The 24374-nt window shown below is 41.9% G+C and overlaps 1 protein-coding gene across 1 annotated transcript in view; it reads right to left on the reverse strand.

Moving 5' to 3' along the window:
- Positions 1 to 24374, reverse strand: part of NBAS (NBAS subunit of NRZ tethering complex) — a 341977-nt gene that overhangs the window by 42581 nt on the left and 275022 nt on the right. Inside the window, exons 45-47 of the mRNA XM_069580217.1 lie at positions 19126 to 19344; positions 13974 to 14176; positions 11628 to 11717 (exon numbers count right to left, since the gene is read on the reverse strand). Coding sequence (XP_069436318.1) covers positions 11628 to 11717; positions 13974 to 14176; positions 19126 to 19344 — 512 coding nt within the window. The remainder of the gene's footprint in view (positions 1 to 11627; positions 11718 to 13973; positions 14177 to 19125; positions 19345 to 24374) is intronic.

Raw genomic sequence — 24374 nt, forward strand, 5'->3', positions numbered from 1 at the left:
AAAAAAAAACAGACAAAAATTTCAAAGGACACAGCATGTTCAGGGAGCGATAAAAGCACAGATGTCTGAGGGTAAATCAGAGGAGAGCGCAGAGGGAAGACAGGTCTCCTGACCTGGATAACCAGAGTTCACACACAGGCTGAAAAGGAGGTGCAGCTTCATACTTTGAAAGGACAGACTTTGCAGGTGTCAGCCCAGACTCAGTGCCCAATTGACTGCTTCCCAACAGTGCTATGCTGACCAAGAAATTGCTTCATGTTGCTGAGCCTTAGTTTCTTACTTGTAAATTGCAGATGGACAATAACCCTTTACTCAGCAGAGTGGTTTGAGAATTAAATACACAAAATGAAATAATAAAGCAGAAAATATATTATCTGGAACATAACTAAGAAGTTCAGTTAGTGGCAGCGATGATTACTGAGGACTCTGGTCTTACTTGGTGTGGAATGGGAAGACAGAGGGTCTCTGAGCAGTAAAGTACTGTGATCACGTTAGTGCTTACAGAGGTGTGCAGACTGGGGCATGCTCAGGCCCTTTTGGTGAAGCCTGCAGGGGTCAAATTAAGTTTAACTTGGGAGAAAAGAAGACTAAAACACATTTTCAGCCTTGAGTCCAAGCCAATTTCACATAATAAGAAGCTGGTATTTTGACCCTGTCACCCAAGGGCCAAGTGGAGGGGCAGGTAGGATGGGCTAAAATGGGAAGAAGCTGGAGTCATGAAGACCGGTGGAAGTTACAAAAATCACAAAGATCTGCATGTGGTGAACAGGAATGAAAAATGTTAATGATAATATGAAAACTTATTGTGTGCCATGAGTTACATCACTTCATCGTCACTATTTTTTTTTTCATGTATTCTGTTATCATCCCCAGTTTGCAGATGAAGGAACAACCACAGAGAGGTTTTATAACTTGTTCATGATCAAATAGTAAGTTGTTGTATTTTAGTCGTTAATTCATGTCCGAATCTTTTTTGACCCTATGGACTGCAGCTGGTCACACTCCTCTGATCATAGGATTTCCCAGGAATTGGTTACCATTCCTTCTCCAGGGGATCTTCCAGACCCAAGGACTGAACCTGCAGCTCCTGCATTGGTAGGCGGATTCTTTTACCACTGAGCTGCCAGAGAAGCCCCCACTTAGTAAGTCAGTATTTAAACCTGGACTATCACTGCGTTGTCAATGACTATGCAATACTATGGAACCAAACGGAGGTAAATTCCAGAACACTGTGGCAATATGTGACATAGAGATTATTATCATAGCATTTTCCAAGTTATTAGATTGAGTTAGATTTCTTTTACCTAAGAATTTACTGTTCAGTAAGTTCAGTTCAGTTGATAGCACTGGACATTTTGGAGAAAACTGCTCTAACTTTGGTTGATAGTTCAAATATGAGAACTCATTCCTAAAACAGAAATATTATGTTCTAGAAGTACCATATTCTAGATGACCTTGGCGATATACTGTGAATATGTGTGTGTGGGTGTGTGCACACATGTGCACGCCATCAGTAGCTTAGTCGTGTCCAACTTGGTGACCCTGTGGACTTAAGCCCGCCAGGTTCCTCTATCCATGGAATTTTCCAGGCAAGAATACTGGAGGGGGTTGCCATTTCTACTCCAGGGGGTCATCCCAAGTCAACGATTGAACCCCTATGTCTCTTGCATCTCCTGCATTGCAGATGGATTCTTTACCACTGTGTCAGCTGGGAAGCCCTTATACTGCAAATATTTGTGCTCAATGAGACTACACAGAACCAAAGGGCAGCTGTGTAAGAAGAGCTGTCCAGGACATCAACTAGATACTATCTCCTAAAGATTTTAGCTGCAAAATAGTCTACATTTTAAATAAAATGTGACTTTTTAAAATTTGTAGTCATCCTTGAAATGGTGCAAATACACACGCACATATACAGAGGTAGAGAGAGAAAAACAGAAGGTAAGAATTGTGATAAAATGTTAACAGTTGGTGAGTCAAGGGGAAGAGAATATAGTCATAATTTTTCAATCTTTGCAATTTATCTGTGGGTTCGAAATTTTTCAAGATAAGCAGGTGGGGAGAAAATAGCCAATTACGACTTTTATAATGTAAAAAGAAACAGAATGGGAAGGAAAATGATTCCAGTTTTATAGTCGTTTATGAAGGCAAGGGGAGGGTTTAATGAGCTTAGGAATAAAAAGAGAACATGATTTCAAAACACTTTTACCTTATTATAAAAGTTACACAAATGATTTTAAGAAGATATAAAATAAATAACAGAGAAAAATCTCTCCTAGTTTCATTGCAAATACACAGACATTTGCTTCTACCTCTTTCCCTATCATGAGGATTTTGGGGACAGGAGAGAGGTTATACTACACAGGGTAATTTAGTATACTATTTTTTTAAAAAATAACTACTAAAGGAAACACACACACATTCATACAATCTCTTCTGGCCCAAAAGATAAGGAGTCTACTGAAATATACAAGATGTTCTATTAACAGAAAAGAACAGCAGCAGCAACAATGGCAACCAAAGTAGGTTCAGTGAATGATTAATTCGCGAACGTGATGTTCTATTGTGTAAGGTAGCATGAGAGGATGTTCCAAAACTACAAAGGAATGGAAGAGAAATGCCAATGCAACAAAGGCAATTATTGAATCAAAGAGAAAAGACAGATTTTGAGAATATTAATAAGATGACCCTTTGTAAAACAGCTTGAAGATTTTGCATGGCACAACCATATGAAAATAACCCAACCTTGAACTTAAATGGTGATGGTACATTAAAACAGACAGTAAATATGAAAAGCACTTTATATGTCATGATGCACTACACAAAATAAAATTACTGTTCTTATATTTAAGAATGGGGGAAGCAAAGACTGCATTCAAACAAGACAAACATAAACCTTTATAATTTCCTGTAGACATCAATGCCACAGATGTGGAATGCCTGAAGGGAGCAGAAGTTCACTTTGCCTAATCTACTATACTGAAGGCATAAGCCAGCAGCCAAATTTTTGTATTGGTATGTATAGTACATATCAATGTGTCAAAATTTTTAAATTTTACACAATGAAGGTCTTTTCTCTCATTTTCCTGAGATTATAATTGATATGCAGCACTAAGTATAAGGATTACAGCATAGTGGTTTGACTTACATATACTGTGAAGACTGCCTTGGTAAGTTTATTGATAATCTATCATCTCATATAGATACCAAGAAAAAAAAAAAGGAAAAGGTTTTTTCCTTGTGATGAGATCTCTTAGGATCTACTCTCTGAACAATCTAGCGCCTCTTTAAACGCTGGAAGATGAGGGCTCAATGGAAGCTGCCTGCCTTAGATAAGGCCTCTTGAGCTCTCAAGTTCCTCTCGGACTCCACCACCTCCTCCCTGCCCTGAAGCCCAGTCACCTTGTTCATTTTCATTACCTGCCCGGTGTCAGTAGGAAATGAGTTTGAGAACTGATATGTAACTGAGAGAGAAGGAGGGACAGGACAGGTGGGTGGGGTGGGGCAGCAGGTAAATGTGAGTGAGTGAACAGTGAGAGACATAAACACTCATATTCTAGGAAGCTCTCAACTCATTAAGGGATTGATCCACACACCGTGTACACGTTCCCCACTACACACAGAGCTGGACCTGTCCCAGGACAATGTCCTCTATGCATCAGCTCCCCGGAAACAACTGGGGCTCCTGGACGGAACCCAAAACAACTGACTGCATCACGTGCTAATGCCATTGCGGTAGTGTAAGAAGTGTGGCTTTTTCCAAATGATTATCATAACCAAGTTACAGTGAAGGAAAAATGGCTGCAAAGGCAGGAACTGTGCTGTGCACACAATTCCAATCTCAAATCTTAATGTTTTATAAATTCATTTTTAATTGAAGGATAATTCCTTTACAATATTGTGTTGATTTTTGCCATACCTCACCATGAATCAGTCATAGGTAAAGATATGTCCCCTCCCTCCTGAACCTCTAGAAAGATGGTACTGATGAACCTATTTGCAGGGCAGCAACAGAGACATGGCTCAGATGGTAAAGCATCTATCTACAATGTGGGAGACCCAGGTTCAATCCCTGGGTTAGGAAGATTCCCTGGAGAAGGAAATGGCAGCCCACTCCAGTACTATTGCCTGGAAAATCCCATGGACAGAGGAGCCTGGTAGGCTACAGTCCATAGGGTTGCAAAGAGTCAGACACGAATGAGCGACTCCACTTTCTTTCTAACAGAGACACAGACATACAGAACAGACTGATGGACACGGGAGTCGGGGGAGGAAGGAGAGGGAGGGATGAATGGAGAGGAGAGCATGGATACCTTTACACTACGATATGTAAAACAGAAAGCCAATGGGAATTTGCTGTACAATCAACTCAGTTCAATTCAGTCACTCAGTCGTGTCCTATTCTGCGAGCCCACAGACGGCAGAACTCCAAGCTTCCCTGTCCATCACCAACTCCAGGATTTGACGCAAACTCGTGTCCATCAAGTAGGTAATGCCATCCAACCATCTGATCCTCTGTCGTCTATTTCTCCTGCCACCTTCAATCTTTCTAGCATCAGGGTCTTTTCAAATGAGTCAGTTCTTTGCATCAGGTGGCCAAGGTATTGGAGCTTCAGCATTAGTTCCTCCAGTGAAAATTCAGTCTGATTTCCTTTAGGATGGACTGGTTGGATCTCCTTGCAATCCAAGGGGCTTTCAACAGTCTTCCCCAACATCACAATTTAAAAGCATCAATTCTTCAGCACTCAAGCTTTCTTTATAGTCCAACTTCACATCCACACATGACCACTGGAAAAACCATAGATTTGACTAGCTGGACCTTTGTTGGCAAAGTAATGTCTCTGCTTTTTAATATGCTGTCTAGGTTGGTCATAGCTCTTCTTACAGGAGCCGAGAGTCTTTTAATTTCATGCCTGACTCAAGAGAATTCAAGCCAGGGCTCTGTATCAAATCTTGCCTTTTGATAAATAAATATACTAATAGCATCTTTGGGGCTGCTCTAAAATGTATGCCAATCACAATATCTTCTTGAGGTTCGTTCATCAATAGAAGCATGGGCACATCTCACTGTAACAAGGTAGAAATGACAGCTGTGAAGTCATAAATATGGCCTTAGGTGGCCCGGAGAACCACTGTAGTGGTAGACTGGATCCACCCTCCTTGTTGGAAACCATGGTTCATATTACAGATTGGAGGCCTCATACACTGTGGGTGCTTAGAGAGCATCTGGCGATTCACTTTGCCTCCTGGAGCATGAAGAGTGAGAAGAAATCAGATTCAATTTGTTCTAGTGGGCTTTCTTTCTTTTGCTTTTGCTTTTTATGGTCTTTTGTGTGCTTGAAAAATAATGTGAAGTCCCTAGGTAACATGGAAGAGCTCAGTGATGTCTGAATGATCTCACATTGCTCAATATACATCAAACTTTAAGACATCGAAAGTGGGTACTATGATTAAGCAGCAATTTAAGCAAACAAAGACTAATAAAATACTTACTAGCTTTGAAGGAAATGTTGCTTCCTTTTTGAATGGTGCACAGAGGAATTCCCCATTAATTATCTGTTTTCTGAGTGGATTTATTTCTGTATATCCATTTGAGAGTCACTAATATACTGGTTCAGGCTTCCCAGGTGGCTAGGTGGTAAAGAATCTGCCTGCCAATGCAGGAGCTACCGGAGATGTGGGTTCGATCCTTGGGTTGGGAAGATCCTTTGGAGGAGGAAAGGGCAACCCACTATAGTGTTCTTGCCAGGATAATCTCACAGTCCATGAGGTTGCAGAGTTGGACATAAATGAGCAACTGAGCACACACACAATATACTGGTTTATGCTTGTGAGTTACTTGTCAGGAAATTTTTAAAAGATATATGAAGGCCCAGATAACCATGATGGCTCTCATCTAGAGCCAGACACCCTGGAGTGTGAAGTCAAGGGGGCCTTATGAAGCATGACTACAAAGTTAATGGAGGTGATGAAATTCCGGCTGAGCTACTTCAAATCCAAAAATGATGCTGATAAACTGCTGTACTCAATATGACAGCAAATTTGGAAAACTCAGCAGTACCCACAGAACTGGAATTTTCATTCTAGTTTCATTTCAGTTCCAAAGAAGGGCTTTGCCAAAGAATGTTCAAAATACTGAACAACTGCACTCATTTCACATGCTAGCAAGGTAATACTCAAAATCCTTCAAGCTAGGCTTCAACAGTATGTGAACTGAGAACTTCCAGATGTACAAGCTGGATTTAGAAAAGTCAGAGGAACCAGAGATCAAATTGCCAACATCCACTGGATTGCAGAAAAAGCAAGAGAATTCCAGAAAAAACATCTACATCTGCTTCACTGACTACGCTAAAGCCTTGGACTGTGTGGATCATACCAAACTGTGGAAAATTCTAAAACAGATGGGAATACCAGACCACCTGACCTGCCTCCTGAGAAACCTGCATGCAGATCAAGAAGCAACAATTAGAACCAGACATGAAACAGACTGGTTCCAAATTAGGAAAGCAGTACATGAAGGCTGTATATTGTCACCCTGCTTATTTAACTTATATTCAGAGTACATCATGCAAAATGTTGGGCTGGATGAAGCTCAAGCTGCAATCAAGATTGCCGGAAGAAACATCAAAACCTCAGATATGCAGATGACATCCCCCTTATGGCAGAAAGTGAAGAGGAACTAAAGAGCCTCTTGATGAAGGTCAAAGAGGAGAGTGAAAAAGCTGGCTTAAAACTCAACATTCAAAAAACTAAGATCATGGCATCCAGTCCCATCACTTTATGGCAAAGAGAAAAGGAAAAAGTGGTAGCAGTGACAGATTTTCTTTCCTTGGACTCCAAAATCACTGAGGATGTTAACTGTAGCCATGAAATTAAAAGACACTTGCTCCCTGAAAGAAAAGCTATGACAAATTTAGACAGCATATTAAAAGCAGAGACATCATTTTGCCAACAAAGGCCCATATAGTCAAAGCTATGGTTTTTCCAGTAGTCACGTAAAGATGTTGAGAGTTGGATCACAATAATGGCTGAGTGCTGGAGAATTGCTACTTTCGAATTATGGTGCAAAAGAAGACTGTTCACAGTCCCTTGCATGGCAAGTAGATAAAAACAGTCAATCCTAAAGGGAATCAATCCTGAATATTCACTGGAAGGACTGATGCTGAAGCTCCAATATTGGTTGAGGTGAGGTGAAGTTGCTCAGTCATGTCCGACTCTTTGCGACCCCATGGACTGTAACCTACTAGGCTTCTCTGTCCATGGGATTCTCCAGGAAAGAATACTGGAGTGGATTGCCATTTCCTTCTCCAGGGGATCTTCCCGACCCAGGGATTGAACCCGGGTCTCCCGCATTGGAGGCAGACGCTTTAACCTCTGAGCCACCAGGGAACTTGATGGGAAGAACAGACTCACTGGAAAAGACCCTGATGCTGGGAAAAATTGAAGGCAAAAGAGGAAGGGGGCAGTAGAGGATTAGATGATTAGATAGCGTCACTGACTCAGTAGACATGAATTTGAGCAAATTCTGGGAGATAGCAGAGGACAGAGGAGCCTGGTGTGCTGCAGGCCATGGGGTCGTCAAGAGTTGGACACAAGTTAGCAACTGAACAACAACTGTGTGTGTGTGTCTGAATCACTTTGCTGTATACCTGAAACTAACACAGCACTATAAACTATATTTCAATTAAAAAAATAATAAAGTGGCACTTTGGCATTTCTCATTACTTGGTCTGTCATTAGTATCATCATCTCCATTTCTCAGATTAGGAAAAGACAGTCGGACAGGCTTTGTAGTTTGTCTGGGGTTTCCCAGGTAAGGACAGGTTGTCAATTTCTCTCACGGTATCTCGTCTTCTTCTGATATTAAACAGCCTGCAATGGACAGTTAAGGGAGTGCTTCTCAAACACCACTGTGCTTAGGAATTGCCCAGGGATCTTATTAAAATATAGATTTTACTTGGTTGGTGTGGGTAGGGCCCTGAATTCTGCATTTCCAACCAACTCCCAAGTGTCCCTGAGTCCATGGACTGACCTTTGTGAGGTCTTATGCCATTATTTTTCTCTGTTTTTCTCCTCTTCCACCTCCTTCTTTGTGCCTTAGCCTTATTTCCTTTTCTGTGCCTTGCCTTCATATGTGTGTTGTGTTCAGTGGCTAAGTTATATCTGACTCTTCTGAATTATTTTATATCTGACTCTTCTGAATTATTATTTGTTCCAGTCACTGAGTCATGTCCCACTCTACGAGCCCTTGGAATGAAGCACGCCAGTCTTCGCTATCTTTCACTATCTCCTGGAGTTTGCTCAAATTCATGTCCATTGAGCTGGTGATGCCATCTAACTATCTCATCCCCTGCTGTCCTTTTTTCCCTTTTGTCTTCAATCTTTCCCAGCATCAGAGTCTTTTCCAATGAGTTGGCTCTTTGCATCAGGTGGCCAAGACACTGGAGTTTCAGCTTCAGTATCAGTCCTTCCAATGAATATTCAAGGGTGATTTCCTTCAGAATTGACTCATTTGATCTCCTTGCCTTCCAAGGGACTCTCAACAGTCTTCCCCAACACCACAATTCATAAGCATCAATTTTTTCGGTGCTCAGCCTTCTTTATGGTCTAACTCTCACATCCATACATGACTACTGGAAAAACCATAGCTTTGACTATAAGGACTTTTGTCAGCAAAGTGATGTCTTTGCTTTTTAATACACTGTCTAGATTTGTCATAGCTTTTTTTCCAAGGAGCGAGCATTTTTTAATTCCAAGACTGCTTTCCCCATCTGCAGTGACTTTGGAGTACAAGAAAACAAAGTCTGTCACCGTTTCCACTGTTTCCCCATCTATTTGCCATAAAGTGATGGGACTAGATGTCATGCATCTTAGTTTTCTGAATATTGAGTTTCAAGCCACCTTTTTGACTGGCAAGAATACTGGAGTGTGCTGCCATTTCCTTCTCTGGAGATCGTCCTGACCCAGGGATTGTACCCACATATCCTGCATTGCAAGCAGATTCTTTACCGCTGGGCCATCAGGGAAGCCCAATAAATACATGCACACATATATATTCTTTTCCATTGTGATTTATTATAAGATACTGAATATATTTTCCTGTGCTTCGGTAGGTCCTTGTTGTTTACCTATTTCATATATAACACCTTGTATCTGCTATTTCCAGAGCCTTACTTGAAAAGAGCTTAAATCTCCAGGTTACTCTGAAGACCCCCCTGGGAACAACCAAGAAAAGAGAGTGACTCCCTTCTGTGACTCCCCTCTGTGACTCTTGCAGGCAAGCTCTTGGGGAGGGGAACTGAAGCCAAGAGTATCAGGTTTAACTGTCCACATTCACAAAGTCCTTGCCAGACATAAAAGTTAGGACTTTGTCTTTCTTCTTTTGCTTTCCTAAGTGAAAAAAAAAAATTCTTTTTCACTGAAATTTGTTTTTGTTGTTGTTAAGGAGCCTCTGTTATTCTGTGTCTCTGGGATGCAAAGAAAGATCTTGTTCTGACTCTCCATTCCCCAGTGTCTTCCTCTTTGGAAATCGAAGCTTAAAAAGAAAATTGTCCTCTATTCAAGAGACTCGAGTTGGATTCTTCTGTATATCCTGTATACATGTATCTGTTTATCCGGCTGGAAATTCACTAAGAAAAACACTGCCTCCTAATCTTTTCGAGATGTTCCCTGTGGGACCAGACTGAGGGATTCCCCTTGGAAGGAGCCTCAGGGAGTATCTGTTAAGATCCCTTCCATCATGTGAGGCCAGGGTCCGTGTTGGGGTACTTAAGAGCAATGCACAGTGGAGTGGCAAGCTGAGAGCTGACTGATGGACTGCGACTGGAATGGCGATAGCTCAATGGACTGTCTAGAAATTGACACACGGCATTTCTGTCCGCGCTGCTGTCTGCCGCATCTGCCTTGCTTAAGCTGTGTCCTCAGCCTGAACTACCATCATCCACCTCCATCATCCTTATCACAGACTCAGATGTCATAGACCAGGTTCAGTGCTGTCCCTTGTGGGTCCTGCTCTGACTTCCCTGGGACAGAATAAGCCACTCCCTTCACCTCGTTTTCTGCACAGCACTGACTACGCTACTGCATGGTAACCAGGGCCCCGAGCAACCTGGTCTCCCTGCAAGACTCTGAGCTCCTCCAGACTGGAGGTTACCTCTTACCCAGAACTGGAACTGAGAATGGAGTGTGACACATGGTAAACATGCAGAATGATGGCATTTGTCTTTAAAATAAGAGGCCCATGGGAGCCACGGCTGTGGCTTCCTTACCATTTAAAGACCCACAAGCAAAGGAGTTTAGAAAAACTGTGCCAAGCAAATGGCAGAGTGGGTAGAGGGCCCTGCTTGCCCTGTTGTCCAGCCCACCCACACGGTTCATCCTGTGTCCTTTCACTCACACCGTGGGCACACAGCTATGTGTGTAGACATGCTCTAAAGGCCATCGAGCAGTCAGTTATGCTGCAGGGGCAGACAGGAGTCCTGGCTGTGTTTCCCAGGCCTCTGACTCTGGACAAGTCAATTCCTCTCTCCCAGTCTTTCTCTCCTTATCTGCAAACAGCAACAATACGCACAGGTGTCAAATATCATAACCACTAAATCCAGAAAGATAAATGCAAAGAGTTCTAACAGCAAGTAACTAAAACAGAATATAGAAGTGTTCATACATTTTGATTGAAATTATGTAAAAATATATCCGTACTTGAACAATAACTGGGAGGTAATACGCAAATAAAAACAACAATATCATTGAATGAACTATGAGGCGGTTTCTCAAATATGCTTCATCATTATTATATCATATTTTCCATTAAAAAAGAAAATTGGGGTAAAGCCTTACAGGGTTGCTATGGATATAAGACACAGGAAAGATCTCCATAAACACCGGGAAATATATTCTTGTCATTCAGCTGCTGCTGCTGTTATTCCAACTACTAACAACTGAATAGCGTTCCCAGGTGGCACTAGTGGTAAAGAACTCGCCTGCCAATGCAGGAAACATACAAGACGTGGGTTCGATCCTGGGTTGGGAAGATCCCCTGGAGCAGGGTATGGCAATCCACTCCAGTATTCCTGCTTGGAGAATCCCATGGACAGAGGAGCCCAGTGGGCTAAAGTCAGTAGGGTTGCAAAGAGTTGGACATGACTGAAGGGACAGCACACATGCACACACACGCACACACACGCATGCAGGTGTGTGGATTGGAGACACACCTCTTAGACTTACAAAGCCGGTACACTCTTAATCCCCAGACAAGACAGATCTTACATATACTAAGCTTTCCAAAATATAACATATACATTCTAGGAATCCCCATACTTCATCAGTAGAGTAAACCTCCTGGAGATATGAACCCCTCCTCTCCTGAGATGCTCAGCGCAGTGTCTCCTCCTTCGCCGCCCTTGAAAGGAGTAAGAAGAGACCATGCTCTCTGAGGCCTGAGAAGCAGATGGTCCTGCTGGAGCTGATGGACTAAGAGAACAAATCTCCGGAAAGTTCTCAGCTCTTCCTTCAGAGCCACGTAGAAAAGACGCTTAGAGGTGAAAGCCTCATAACCACAGATATTAAGAGTAATTCTAAGACTCTAAGGAACGCTATTAAGTGAGAACTGCAAATCGCTCCAGCCTTACCCTTCGTCCACACTGGCATGGACCGCGGCAACAACTCCTTCCAGGACGTGGAGTGGGTCCGCCAGGCCCCCAAGGTCAGCACTGCCTCCACTGTGAAGGGAGAGACAGAGAGGAAGGGATTCAGGACGGATGGCTCAAGCCTCAGGAACCAGCAGGGCATGGACACTCAGATGAGCCCCGCTGGATCTCAGCAGAGCATACACCTTGAGCTCACAGCCGCTCACAGCATATGCAGCCCGCGAAGTACCAGGTCCTGTGCTGTGTGTGTCCTGAGGATCTGGAGAGGAAACCTCCTCTGCCCTGAGGAGCTCACAATCTAATAGAGGCTTGTTTTCTTACCAAGAGAGTACCAAAACAAGTGAAGTTTAAAAAATAAAAAGGAAAAAGAGAAAGAAAATCTATCTGCAATCAGTTATTCAAAAATTCAAAGAAATACTCAATGGGCATTAAAAATATGAGCTATTTTAAGCATTAAATATATATAACCTAAATCCTCCAGTTGGCCTTTTCCCCACAATATTAATATTCACATGGCCCTTACAGGCACCAGGCAATGCTAAGTGCTTCACATACATCCTGCCATTTAATAATCCAACACCCATGAGACGGGCCCTACTATAATGTCCACGCTACAGATGTGTATGCATGGAATTCTACGGAATTTTGAAAATGCAGCAGAGGGAAGAGAAGTTTTAGATGAGTCTTCTGAATAATTTAAGTTATATGATTTAAACCAACTGCTGGATTCAGTATGTTCATACCTTTGTCATATTAAGCTTACTAAATTCACTAACCTTCTAAAAGGTAAATGTCATAGACCTAGTCAATAGCCATTTATTTCCTTAGAAAAAAGGCAGATGAACTAAAGTTCCCTTTCTCCCACTACTGAAAGATTTAATCCATTTTTATTGAAAGTCTTCTGCGCACCAACTATAACATTTATTAGACCAGAATGAAATCCCCAGTGCTAGAACTGGGCACACGGAAGAAAAGAGGAGTATAATTTATATCAGAATTTTATAAATGTAAAAATATCATGTCAAATTTTAATTGTATGAAAATGTACAATTTTTTAAATGAAACTAAATTCTCTTCAAAGCACTAATTTTTCAAACTTCTGTTTCTGTGAGATTCATATGAACTCGAAGTAATAATACAAGATAACAAAAATCAAAAAGTTCTTCCCCTGGTAGCTCAGATGGTAAAAATCTGCCTGCAACACAGGAGACCTGAGTTTGATTCCTGGGTTGGGAAGAACTCCTGGAGAAGGGAATGGCTACCCATTCCAGGATTCTTGCCTGGGGAACCCATGGACAGAGGAGAATCGAAAAGATAAAGATGGCAAACAATTATCTGTTATCACCTGAAAGTAGAAAGTGGCTCTAATAACCACCAGTACCACCAAAACATAGTAAGTTCATTATGTAATAAAGGTTTATTCATTTCACATTTGTGATTTCTAAAAAATGTTACACTACATTATTTCTCTCCTTATGCAGAGAATTACCAGATACCTCAGAGCATTAAGGTGAAAACTGGATGAAGCTGGGTAATTAAACTGATAAAGACTCATTTGATTTCAGTGCAGCTGCTGAAAACTGACACGCTTTTAATCAAAAAGTTCCTCAAGAGCAACACAGAATCACAAAGAATGCTTAAAAGAAGAATAAATTAAACACAACTAAATCTTTTAGGCTAATTGCATTATTCACAAAAAGCACTTGATGCCTCATTATTTTCTTAGCTTAACTTTCCCCTCTTTCCTAATCCCCCAGAAGCTTTTCTACAAAGATACTAGCCTATTGACAGGAAGCTAGAATTTCTCAATTGTCGGCTTTATGCCATTAATTGCAGGTAAATAACATCCTAATATACTTAACAGATGTCTAACTTCTTCAGTATGTGATTAACCTTGCCTTGTACACTTCAAAAGAAATTTCTGGGAATTGGTTTTCCACTGCTGAAAAGACAAGCTCTGAAAACCCACACTAAAATTACGCGACAGGTGTGACACGTAGGGACCTGCTTCACTGGTCACATTGGCCTTTGTCCCTTATTTCAAGAATTATCTGAGTGAGGGAGAGGGTCAACCGAGAAATTAGCTAGCGCTTTGACGTGTTACACACAGGACCAATGATGGAGCATTTTCATGGTTCTCCACTCTCAAGATATTTTAAGACAAGAGACTGAGAAGTCTAATCATAATCTCTTACTTTTATAAAGTACTTCATAGTTACACAATGCTCCTATGTACACGATGTTTTATCTTCATGACAACTGTGAAACAAGCACTTTACTGGCAAAATATCAGCTCAGGTTTTCCTTGATGACTATTTTATGGCTTACCTCAATGCAGAGACGATTTTTGTTACTGCACTCTGCACAATTTCCTTGGGCGAGATGTCAAGAGGGCCCACAGCCACCTCCAGCAGCTGCTGAATCATTCTTAGAGGCTGACCGTCTAAACACATGGTCACGGCTTGATTGTACACTTTCTCTTTTTCTGACCGAGACAGATCATAGAGGTAACCATATTTCTGCAGCGTTTCCTGAAAACATGGAATTCAACATGTAACTATGAACTAGAAATTACATGAACAGAGTGAACCATACTCAGAAGACTTTCAAAGCAAATATACTACAACCACAAACACCACACGGAGGAACATGTAGGGGATGTTAAGAGCTTGGTCTCCAGAGCTACCGAGACTTGACTGTAAACCTTGCTATACTGTGTACTAACTAGTAAGCCATTGTGATCTCAAATTTCCAGGGTCGATAAAATGAGAATGGGAACAATCAGTTCTTGTGAATAGAGGATGTTGGAAATATTCAATAATACAAAAATCAGTCCTTTGGCACAATGTCAGGCACAAAGTAATGCTCATTAAATTTCTCTATTATTATTATTGTGCTATAAACACATAACAGTTAAAATCTATTAAGTACCAACTATGTAAACCCAGGTATTGTATATGTTATATAATTTAATGTTTATAATTATTCTGATAGCTCAGTTGGTAAAGAATCTGCCGGCAATGTAGGAGACCCCAGTTCAACTCCTGGGTCAGGAAGATCCAGGGAAAAGGGATAGGCTACCCACTCCAGTATGCCCTAGGTTTCCCTTGTGGCTTAGCTGGTTAAAAATCCACCTGTGATGCAGGAGACCTGGGTTTGATCCCTGAGTTGGAAAGATCCCCTGGAGTAGGGAAAGGCTACCCACTCCAGTATTCTTACCGGGAGAATTCCATGGACTCTATAAGAGTCAGACGTGACTAAGCAACTTTCACTTTCACTTTTATTTCAACTATCCTACAAGGAGTTTTAATTAGCTCCACTTTGTCAGAAAGGAAGCTGAAAACCAAAGGTGTTATGCAACATGTCCAAAAGTCACACAGTCGCCATTAATGGAGCTTGGGATTAGAATCTAAAATTATGCTTTCCCCACCACATTCCCCCAATCCACACTGCCAGTCATCCCTTTTTGATAATACTGTAAAAACTAACATGACAACAAATAATTTCAGAAATAGAACACCGCCTACCATTGCCCAGCATACCAAATGCGATCACTTGATGTTTTAACAACACTTTTGAAATTTCACAAGTGCTTCTGAATATAACTGCTTTGTCTTTGAAACCTTAACTGGACATTTGATGATATCAAAGACTTACTATTAACATTTTTATTGGTAATGTAGTGGTAGTTACTTTTAAATATATCTTTTAGAAATAGATATGGAAGGATTATTATTTAACTTATATGCAGAGTACATCATGAGAAATGCTGGGCTTGAAGAAGCACAAGCTGGAATCAAGATTGCCGGGAAAAATATCAATAACCTCTGATATGCAGATGACACCACCCTTATGGCAGAAAGTGAAGAAAAACTAAAAAGTCTCTTGACGAAAGTGAAAGAGGAGAGCGAAAAAGTTGGCTTAAAGCTCAACATTCAGAAAACGAAGATCATAGCATCTGGTCCCATCACTTCCTGGAAATAGATGGAGAAACAGTGGAAACAGTGTCAAACTTTATTTTTTCGGGCTCCAAAATCACTGATGATGGTGACTGCAGCCATGAAGTTAAAAGACACTTACTCCTTGGAAGAAATGTTATGACCAAGCTAGACAGCATATTCAAAAGCAGGAACATTTCTTTGCCAACAAAGGTCGTCTAGTCAAGGCTATGGTTTTTCTTGTGGTCATGTATGGATGTGAGAGTTGGACTGTGAAGAAAGCTGAGTGCCGAAGAATTGATGCTTTTGAACTGTGGTGTTGGAGAAGACTCTTGAGAGTCCCTTGGACTGTAAGGAGATCCAACCAATCCATTCTAAAGGAGATCAGCCCTGGGTGTTCTTTGGAAGGACTGATGCTAAAGCTGAAACTCCAGTACTTTGGCCACCTGATGCGAAGAGTTGACTCACTGGAAAAGACTCTGATGCTGGGAGGGATTGGGGGCAGGAGGAGAAGGGGACAACCGAGGATGAGATGGCTGGATGGCATCCCTGACTCGATGGACTTGAGTCTGAGTGAACTCCGGGAGTTGGTGATGGACAGGGAGGCCTGGTGTGCTGCGATTCATGGGGTCGCAAAGAGTTGGACCCGACTGAGCGACTGAACTGAACTGAACTGAAGTGATGGAAGGATTTGTGGATAAAATGAAAAGACGACTGGGTGTTTCTTTAAAATGACCCAGAGGAGTAAGGGTGGAAAGGAAATACATCGGCCATGTCTTGACAACGGTGAAAGCTGGGAGCTGGGCACATGAGCTTTCAGTTCACTATTCTTCTCACTGTGATACTTTCTATAAAAACAAACTACCTTTGCGTTAGACAAGGAGATTACTAGTATCCATACTGAGACAAGAGAAAACTGACGTTCCAGTGGTCTATGATTGAAGTTGCACTAACCTTCTTGAGTTTACAATATGGTCTTTCACTGAGTATATAATTAAAAAGAGGTTAAAATCAAAGCCTGCACTTAAAAGGGTCAATATATATAAGGTTGAAGGTTATTTTCAGCATTTGATTTAAAAGGTTCCTTAACAACATCATATAACGTCAATTTAGGGACCAGAAGAGGCTCCTATTAAGGACCATCCATGGCCTAACAACATTCACAAACAGCTATTCCAAGTGTGCTCAGTCCCTCGGTTGTGTCCAACTCTTTTCGGCCCCATGGACTAGAGCTCATAAGGCTCCTCTGTCTACAGAATTTTCCAGGCAAGAGTACTGGAATGGGTTGCCATTTCCTCCGCCAGGGGATCATCCAAACCCAAGAATCGAACCCACTCTCTTTCATTGGCAGGAGGATTCTTTACCACTGAACCACCTCGGAAGCCCAAGTAGCCATTTGGTATGTTTAAATCACAGCTTCACTGAAGCAAATGTCTGTTTTTGTATCAATAACTCCCTCAGTGCCTTATACACCACTTGAGCCACTGAAAGACAACACTTATTCCATGAAGAGTAATGACAATTCTCCAGATATGAATATACAATGTTTGATTAGAAACATAAATATGTACTTAAAAACTGATAAGTATAAATCATTTCCACCTGATTCAACTTTTACCCTAGTCCTAATTACCAATTGGTGGTGGTGATTCAGTCACTAAATCTTGTCCGACTCTTGTGACCCCATGAACTGTAGTCTGCCAGGCTCCTCTGCCCATGGGATTCTCTAGGCAAGAATACTGGAATGGGTTGCCATTTCCTTCTCTAGGGAATCTTCCCGATGGAGGAATTGAAGCCGGGTCTCCTGCACTGCACGCAGATTTTTTACCAAGTGAGCTACCAGGGAAGCCCCTTAATTGTCAATATTTTTAATACTGTCAATAATTGTAATTATTGATTATACAACTGTAACCATCAGCAGAATAAAATCAAGATCTGTAAGGCCAGTTTGCTCCCTATGAAGGCTTTTATATTGCTCATACCATTATTTAATATTATTTATTAGATAGGATATAGGCAGTAAAAAATACAAAAATGACATAAAACTGAAATCAGGCTTTTGGATTCCTCCCATTATCTCCTGGATGAAGGGCTTATATTTTTGTGTCTCATACATATTTTGAAGTCTTCCATTTGTTCAGTATCTGGACTCCTCTCCACTGACTGATTTTTCTAGTCAGGAATATATATATTGTTTTACAAGCCAAGAATACAATTCATTAAACACATAAGGTTAAAAAAAATAAAACAGATCAGTGGCCACTTATAGGTTCATTCACTACAGCATTACAAAGTGAATGGACTATTTTTTACATACCTAAACACTGTTTTTACCTGGATGAAAACCATTTACGTAGTGATTTGTCAACTTTTTAGCTATAGAAAGTGAAAGTGAGTCACTCAGTTGTGTCCAACTCTTTACAACCCCATGGACTATGGGAATTCTCCAGACCAGAATACTGGAGTGGGTAGCCTGTCCCTTCTCCAGGGGATGTTCCCAACCCAGGGATTGAACCCAGGTCTTCCACAATTCAGGCAGATTCTTTATCAGCTGAGCCACCAGGGAAGCCCAAGAATACTGGAGTGGGTAACCTATCCCCTTCTCCAGTGGATCTTCCAGACCCAGGAATCGAACTGGCGTCTCCTGCATTGCAGGCGGATTCTTTAGCAACTGAGCTATGGAAAAGAATATTAAAATTCCCATGATGGTGATAATACAGAAGAAAAGTTCCCAAGGATACAGAGGGTTTCCTTATGCAATCCGAACCCTCTGGTCCCCAAACCTCATAGGGGCTCATGACTCCCATAAGGGGGCTTTTTGAGACTCCACTAGACCAGAGGGTCCCAACTAGAATGAACTAGGAACAACTTCATCAGCCAAAAAAGTCATGTCAAGAATAAATTATATTGGAAAATGCACCAAAAAACAGGATGAGAACACACATTCTTTAAAAAAAAAAAAAAAAAAAACTTCTGAGGCAGGCATGGATGGCTATTTCTGAACTTTTCTGAAAGTTAGGAGAAAAATTCATCATCATTCAATTGGAAAGCAAAACATCTCCTAGCTAGAAAGAGAGCGTGTGTGTGTGTCTGTGTGTGTGTGTCTGTGTGTGTGCGTGTGTATATGTGTTGATCACTCAGTTTCGTCTGACTCTTTGTGACCCTATGGACTGTAGCCCTCCAGGCTCCTCTGTCCAAGGAATCCTTCAGGCCAGAATACTGGAGTGGATAGCCTTCAGACGATCTTCTTCAGCGGATCTTCCCAACCCACGGATTGAACCCAGGTCTCCCATATTGCCAGTGGATTCTTTACCAGCTGAGCCACCAGGGAGGCCCATATGACTGCATCACTTTGCTGTACACCTGAAACACAATCCTGTAAATTAACAATATACTTCAATTTAAAAAAAACAGTTGTTGAAAAAAGAATCTGCAGGACTGAAAAGCCTACCACAATTATGAATACAGCTTTAAAAGACACATGAAAGAATGCACTGATATTATCCGAGTGTGTGAGCATACAGAAGTTTGCATTTCATTACCTGCTCACTGTTCTTCAGAGAAATGATGAAGCTGTGGTCGAGGGTTTCCAGGTGTGCCAGTGATTGCTCCAGATGATTCAAGGCATCTGCATAGGTCACCTGAGACCCACCAGCCTCCTCAGTGTCTTCTTCTAAATTTCTTTTTCTTAGCTTTTCAATAAAATGTTTGACTGCCTTAATAGCCTTGCCAGTCATTTCTTTACGTGCTTCCAGAGACAGCTTTACCAACAACAATAACAAAAAGAGAGTGAGAAAAGGGAACCGAACAAAGGTAAGAATCACCCTACATATTATATGTGATGGATTTAGTAAGGTATTAGTGTGGTAGAGAGAACAAAAGTGAAATTTTAATACATAAACTTTAATGAATAGGACTTTTGTTATACTAGTTTTTCTTCCATGAAGAAAACAAAAACAGGGTGGCATCATTGCACTATTAAATGCATAACTATAGCTTTTTAAAAAATGCTAATACCCAAAGCAGGTGGTGTCATGATGAAACATATTCAAATAGATTACTGGTTACAGTGAAAAAATGAGGAGTCATTTCTATAATCAATTCTGATAATTTATTTTAAGGAAATGATTCAAAAGAATAAAATAGTATAGGCATGAAGATTTCAACTGGAATAAGAATAAAAAATACAGCTTTAAAACCAATCCAATTGATAGTAAGAGAAATGGTAACTAGCGTAAGACAAATCACTCGATAGAATATTATGCAGTCAGTAAGAGTATAGCCATTATCACTGTTTGATTGTGAAGTGCAGGCGGCTGCGACCAGCGCGCTAAGTGTGGGCCAGAGGAGCTACCCCATGTTCGGGGTCAGGGGCAGAAGCCGGGAGGACCCCATTCCCGCAGGGCGGCGGCCAAGAGGAGCCACCCCACGTCCGAGGCCAGGGGCGGTGGCCAGGAGGAGCAACCCTGCGCCCGAGGGTAGGGGCGGTAGCCAGGAGGAGCAACCCCACGTCCAAGGAGCAGTAGCTGCACAGGCGCAGGAGGGGCTAGAGAAGCTATACCACGTTGAAGGTCAGGAAGGGCGGTGGTGTGGAGACACCCTTCGTCCAAGGTAAGAAGCAGCGACTGTGCTTTGCTGGAGCAGCCGTGAAGAGATACCCAATGCCCAAGGTAAGAGAAACCCAAGTAAGATGGTAGGTGTTGCAAGAGGGCATCAGAGGGCAGACACCCTGAAACCATACTCACAGAAAACTAGTCAATCTAATCACTCTAGGATCACAGCCTTGTCTAACTTAATGAAACTAAGCCATGCCCGTGGGGCAACCCAAGATGGGCGGGTCATGGTGGAGAGGTCTGACAGAATGTGGTCCACTGGAGAAGGGAATCGGAAACCACTTCAGTATTCTTGCCTTGAGAACCTCATGAACAGTATGAAAAGGCAAAATGATAGAATACTGAAGGAGGAACTCCCCAGGTCAGTGGGTGCCCAACACGCTACTGGAGATCAGTGGAGAAATAACTCCAGAAAGAATGAAGGGATGGAGACAAAGCAAAAACAATACCCAGCTGTGGATATGACTGGTGACAGAAACAAGGTCCGATACCGTAAAGAGCAATATTGCATAGGAACCTGGAAGCTCAGGTCCATGAATCAAGGCAAATTGAAAGTGGTCAAACAAGAGATGTCAAGAGTGAACATCGACATTCTAGGAATCAGCGAACTAAAATGGACTGGAATGGGTGAATTTAACTCAGATGACCATTATATCTACTACTGCAGGCAGGAATCCCTCAGAAGAAATGGAGTAGCCATCATGGTCAACAAAAGAGTCTGAAATGCAGAATTTGGATGCAATCTCAAAAGCAACAGAATGATCTCTGTTCGTTTCCAAGGCAAACCATTCAATATCACAGTAATCCAAGTCTATGCCTCAACAATAACGCTGAAGAAGCTGAAGTTAAACGGTTCTATGAAGACCTACAAGACCTTTTAGAAATAACATGCAAAAAAGATGTTATTTTCATTATAGGGGACTGGAATGCAAACGTAGGAAGTCAAGAAACATCTGGAGTAACAGGCAAATTTGGCCTTGGAATGCGGAATGAAGCAGAGCAAAGGCTAACAGAGTTCTGCCAAGAAAATGCACTGGTCATAGCAAACACCCTCTTCCAACAACACAAGAGAAGACTCTACCCATGGACATCACCAGATGGTCAACACCGAAGTCAGATTGATTATATTCTTTGCAGCCAAAGATGGAGAAGCTCTATACAGTCAACAAAAACAAGACCAGGAGCTGACTGTGGCTCAGATCATTAACTCCTTATTATCAAATTCAGACTCAAATTGAAGAAAGTAGGGAAAACCACTAGACCTTTCAGGTATGACCTAAATCAAATCCCTTATGATTATACAGTGGAAGTGAGAAATAGATTTAAGGGCCTAGATCTGATAGATAGAGTGCCTGATGAACTATGGAATGAGGTTCATGACATTGTACAGGAGACAGGGATCAAGACCATCCCCATGGAAAAGAAATGCAAAAAAGCAAAATGGCTGTCTGGGGAGGCCTTACAAATAGCTGTGAAAAGAAGAGAGGCAAAAAACAAAGGAGAAAAGGAAAGATATAAGCATCTGAATGCAGAGTTCCTAAGAATAGCAAGAAGAGATAAGAAAGCCTTCCTCAGTGATCAATGCAAAGAAACAGAGGAAAACAACAGAATGGGAAAGACTAGAGATCTCTTCAAGAAAATTAGAGATCCCAAGGGAACATTTCATGCAAAGATGGGCTCGATAAGGGACAGAAATGGTATGGACCTAAGAGAAGCAGAAGATATTAAGAAGAGGTGGCAAGAATACACAGAAGAACTGTACAAAAAAGATCTTCATGACCCAGATAATTACGATGGTGTGATCACTCATCTAGAGCCAGACATCTTGGAATGTGAAGTCAAGTGGTCCTTAGAAAGCATCACTACAAACAAAGCTAGTGGAGGTGATGGCATTCCAGTTGAGCTATTTCAAATCCTGAAAGATGACGCTGTGAAAGTGCTGCACTCAATATACCAGCAAATTTGGACAACTCAGCAGTGGCCACAGGAGTGGAAATGGGCAGTTTTCATTCCCATCCCAAAGAAAGGCAATGCCAAAGAATGCTCAAACTACCGCACAAGTGCACTCATCTCCTACGCTAGTCAAGTAATGCTCAAAATTCTCCAAGCTAGGCTTCAGCAATACATGAACCGTGAAATTCCTGATGTTCAAGCTGGTTTTAGAAAAGGCAGAGGAACCAGAGATCAAATTGCCCACATCTGCTGGATCATGGAAAAAGCAAGAGAGTTCCAGAAAATGATCTATTTCTGCTTTATTATGCCAAAACCTTTGACTGTGTGCAACACAAGAAACTGTGGAAAATTCTGAAAGAGATGGGAATACCAGATCACCTGACCTGCCTCTTGAGAAATCTGTATGCGGGTCAGGAAGTAACAGAACTGGACATGGAACAACAGACTGGTTCCAAATAGGAAAAGGAGTATGTCAAGGCTGTATATTGTCACCCTGCTTATTTAACTTCTATGCAGAGTACATCATGAGAAATGCTGGACTGGAAGAAACACAAGCTGGAATCAAGACTGCCGGGAGAAATCTCAATCACCTCAGATATGCAGATGACACAACCGTTATGGCAGAAAGTGAAGAGGAACTAAAGTGTCTCTTCATGAAAGTGAAAGAGGAGAGTGAATAAGTTGGCTTAAAGCTAGACATTCAGAAAACAAAGATCATGGCATCCGGTCCCATCACTTCATGGGAAATAGATGGAGAAACAGTGGAAATAGTGTCAGACTTTATTTTGGGGGGCGCCAAAATCACTGCAGATGGTGACTGCAGCCCTGTAATTAAAAGACGCTTACTCCTTGGAAGGAAAGTTATGACCAAGCTAGACAGCATATTCAAAAGCAGAGACATTACTGTTAGGTTATCAGAAGACTTAGTGAGGTGTGTAACTACATCAGGGACCTGGGTCAGTAGCTCCTGCGCTAAACATTCCATAACCAAATAAGGAGGTCAGTAGCTCCTGCGCTAAACATTCCATAACCAAATAAGGAGGTCAGTAGCTCCTGCGTTAAACATTCCATAACCAAATAAGAAAAAAATCTATAGGGAAGCAGCATCAGGGGAATGTATGAGCTCAGCTTCGCATGTAACTAATCAGGTAGTGCCAACTATGCCTGTTGCTGGACTAAGGGACAAACTGTATATAAACCGCCATACCTCTTTGTTCCGGGTCCAGCCGCATTCTGCTGTGTCGGAGAGGCTAGGACCCTGGCGCGCCAGAAATAAACTCCCTTTATGCCTTTTGCATTACTTTGGTGGACTTGTTCATTCGGTCGGGTAGGGGACACGGACACGGAGCATAACAATTACTTTGCCGACTAAGGTCCGTCTAGTCAAGGCTATGGTTTTTCTTGTGGTCATGTATGGATGTGAGAGTTGCACTGTGGAGAAGGCTGAGCACTGAAGAATTGACGCTTTTGATATGTGGTGTTGGAGAAGACTCTTGAGAGTCCGCTGGACTGCAAGGAGATCCAACCAGTCCATTCTGAAGGAGATCAACCCTGGGATTTGTTGGAAGGAATGATGTTAAAGCTGAAATTCCAGTACCTTGGCCACCTCATGCGAAGAGTTGATTTACTGGAAAAGACTCTGATGCTGGGAGGGACTGGGGGCAGGAGCAGAAGGGGACGACAGAGGATGAGATGGCTGGATGGCATCACTGACTCGATGGATGTGAGTCTGAGTGAACTCCGGGAGTTGGTGATGGACAGGGAGGCCTGGCGTGCTGCAATTCATGGTGTCGCGAAGAGTCAGATACGACTGAGCGACTGAACTGAACTGAAGAGTTACAGTAAGAGTATAGCCATTATCACTGTTTGATTGTATGATTATCATAAAATGCTCTATTTTAGGAACCAGAAATCATAAAACTGTACCCTACTTACATTAAAATCTGAACTATACCTGTGCATGTGAAAAGTGAAAGTTGCTCAGTCGTGTCCGACTCTTTGCGACTCCATGGACTAAACAGTCCATGGAATTCTCCAGGCCAGAATACTAGAATGGGTAGCCTTTCCCTTCTCCAGGGTATCTTCCCAACCCAGGGATCGGACCCAGGTCTCCTGCACTGCAGGCGGATTATTTACCATCTGAGCCACCAGAGAAGCCCGAAAGTGAAAGTGAAAGTGAACGCGCATGCGGCTGAAGACAACACACTCACTACTAGTGACCACTG

Source organism: Ovis canadensis, chromosome 3 (genome assembly GCF_042477335.2).
Source record: "Ovis canadensis isolate MfBH-ARS-UI-01 breed Bighorn chromosome 3, ARS-UI_OviCan_v2, whole genome shotgun sequence".
In the NCBI taxonomy this organism is placed as follows: Eukaryota; Metazoa; Chordata; class Mammalia; order Artiodactyla; family Bovidae; genus Ovis; species Ovis canadensis.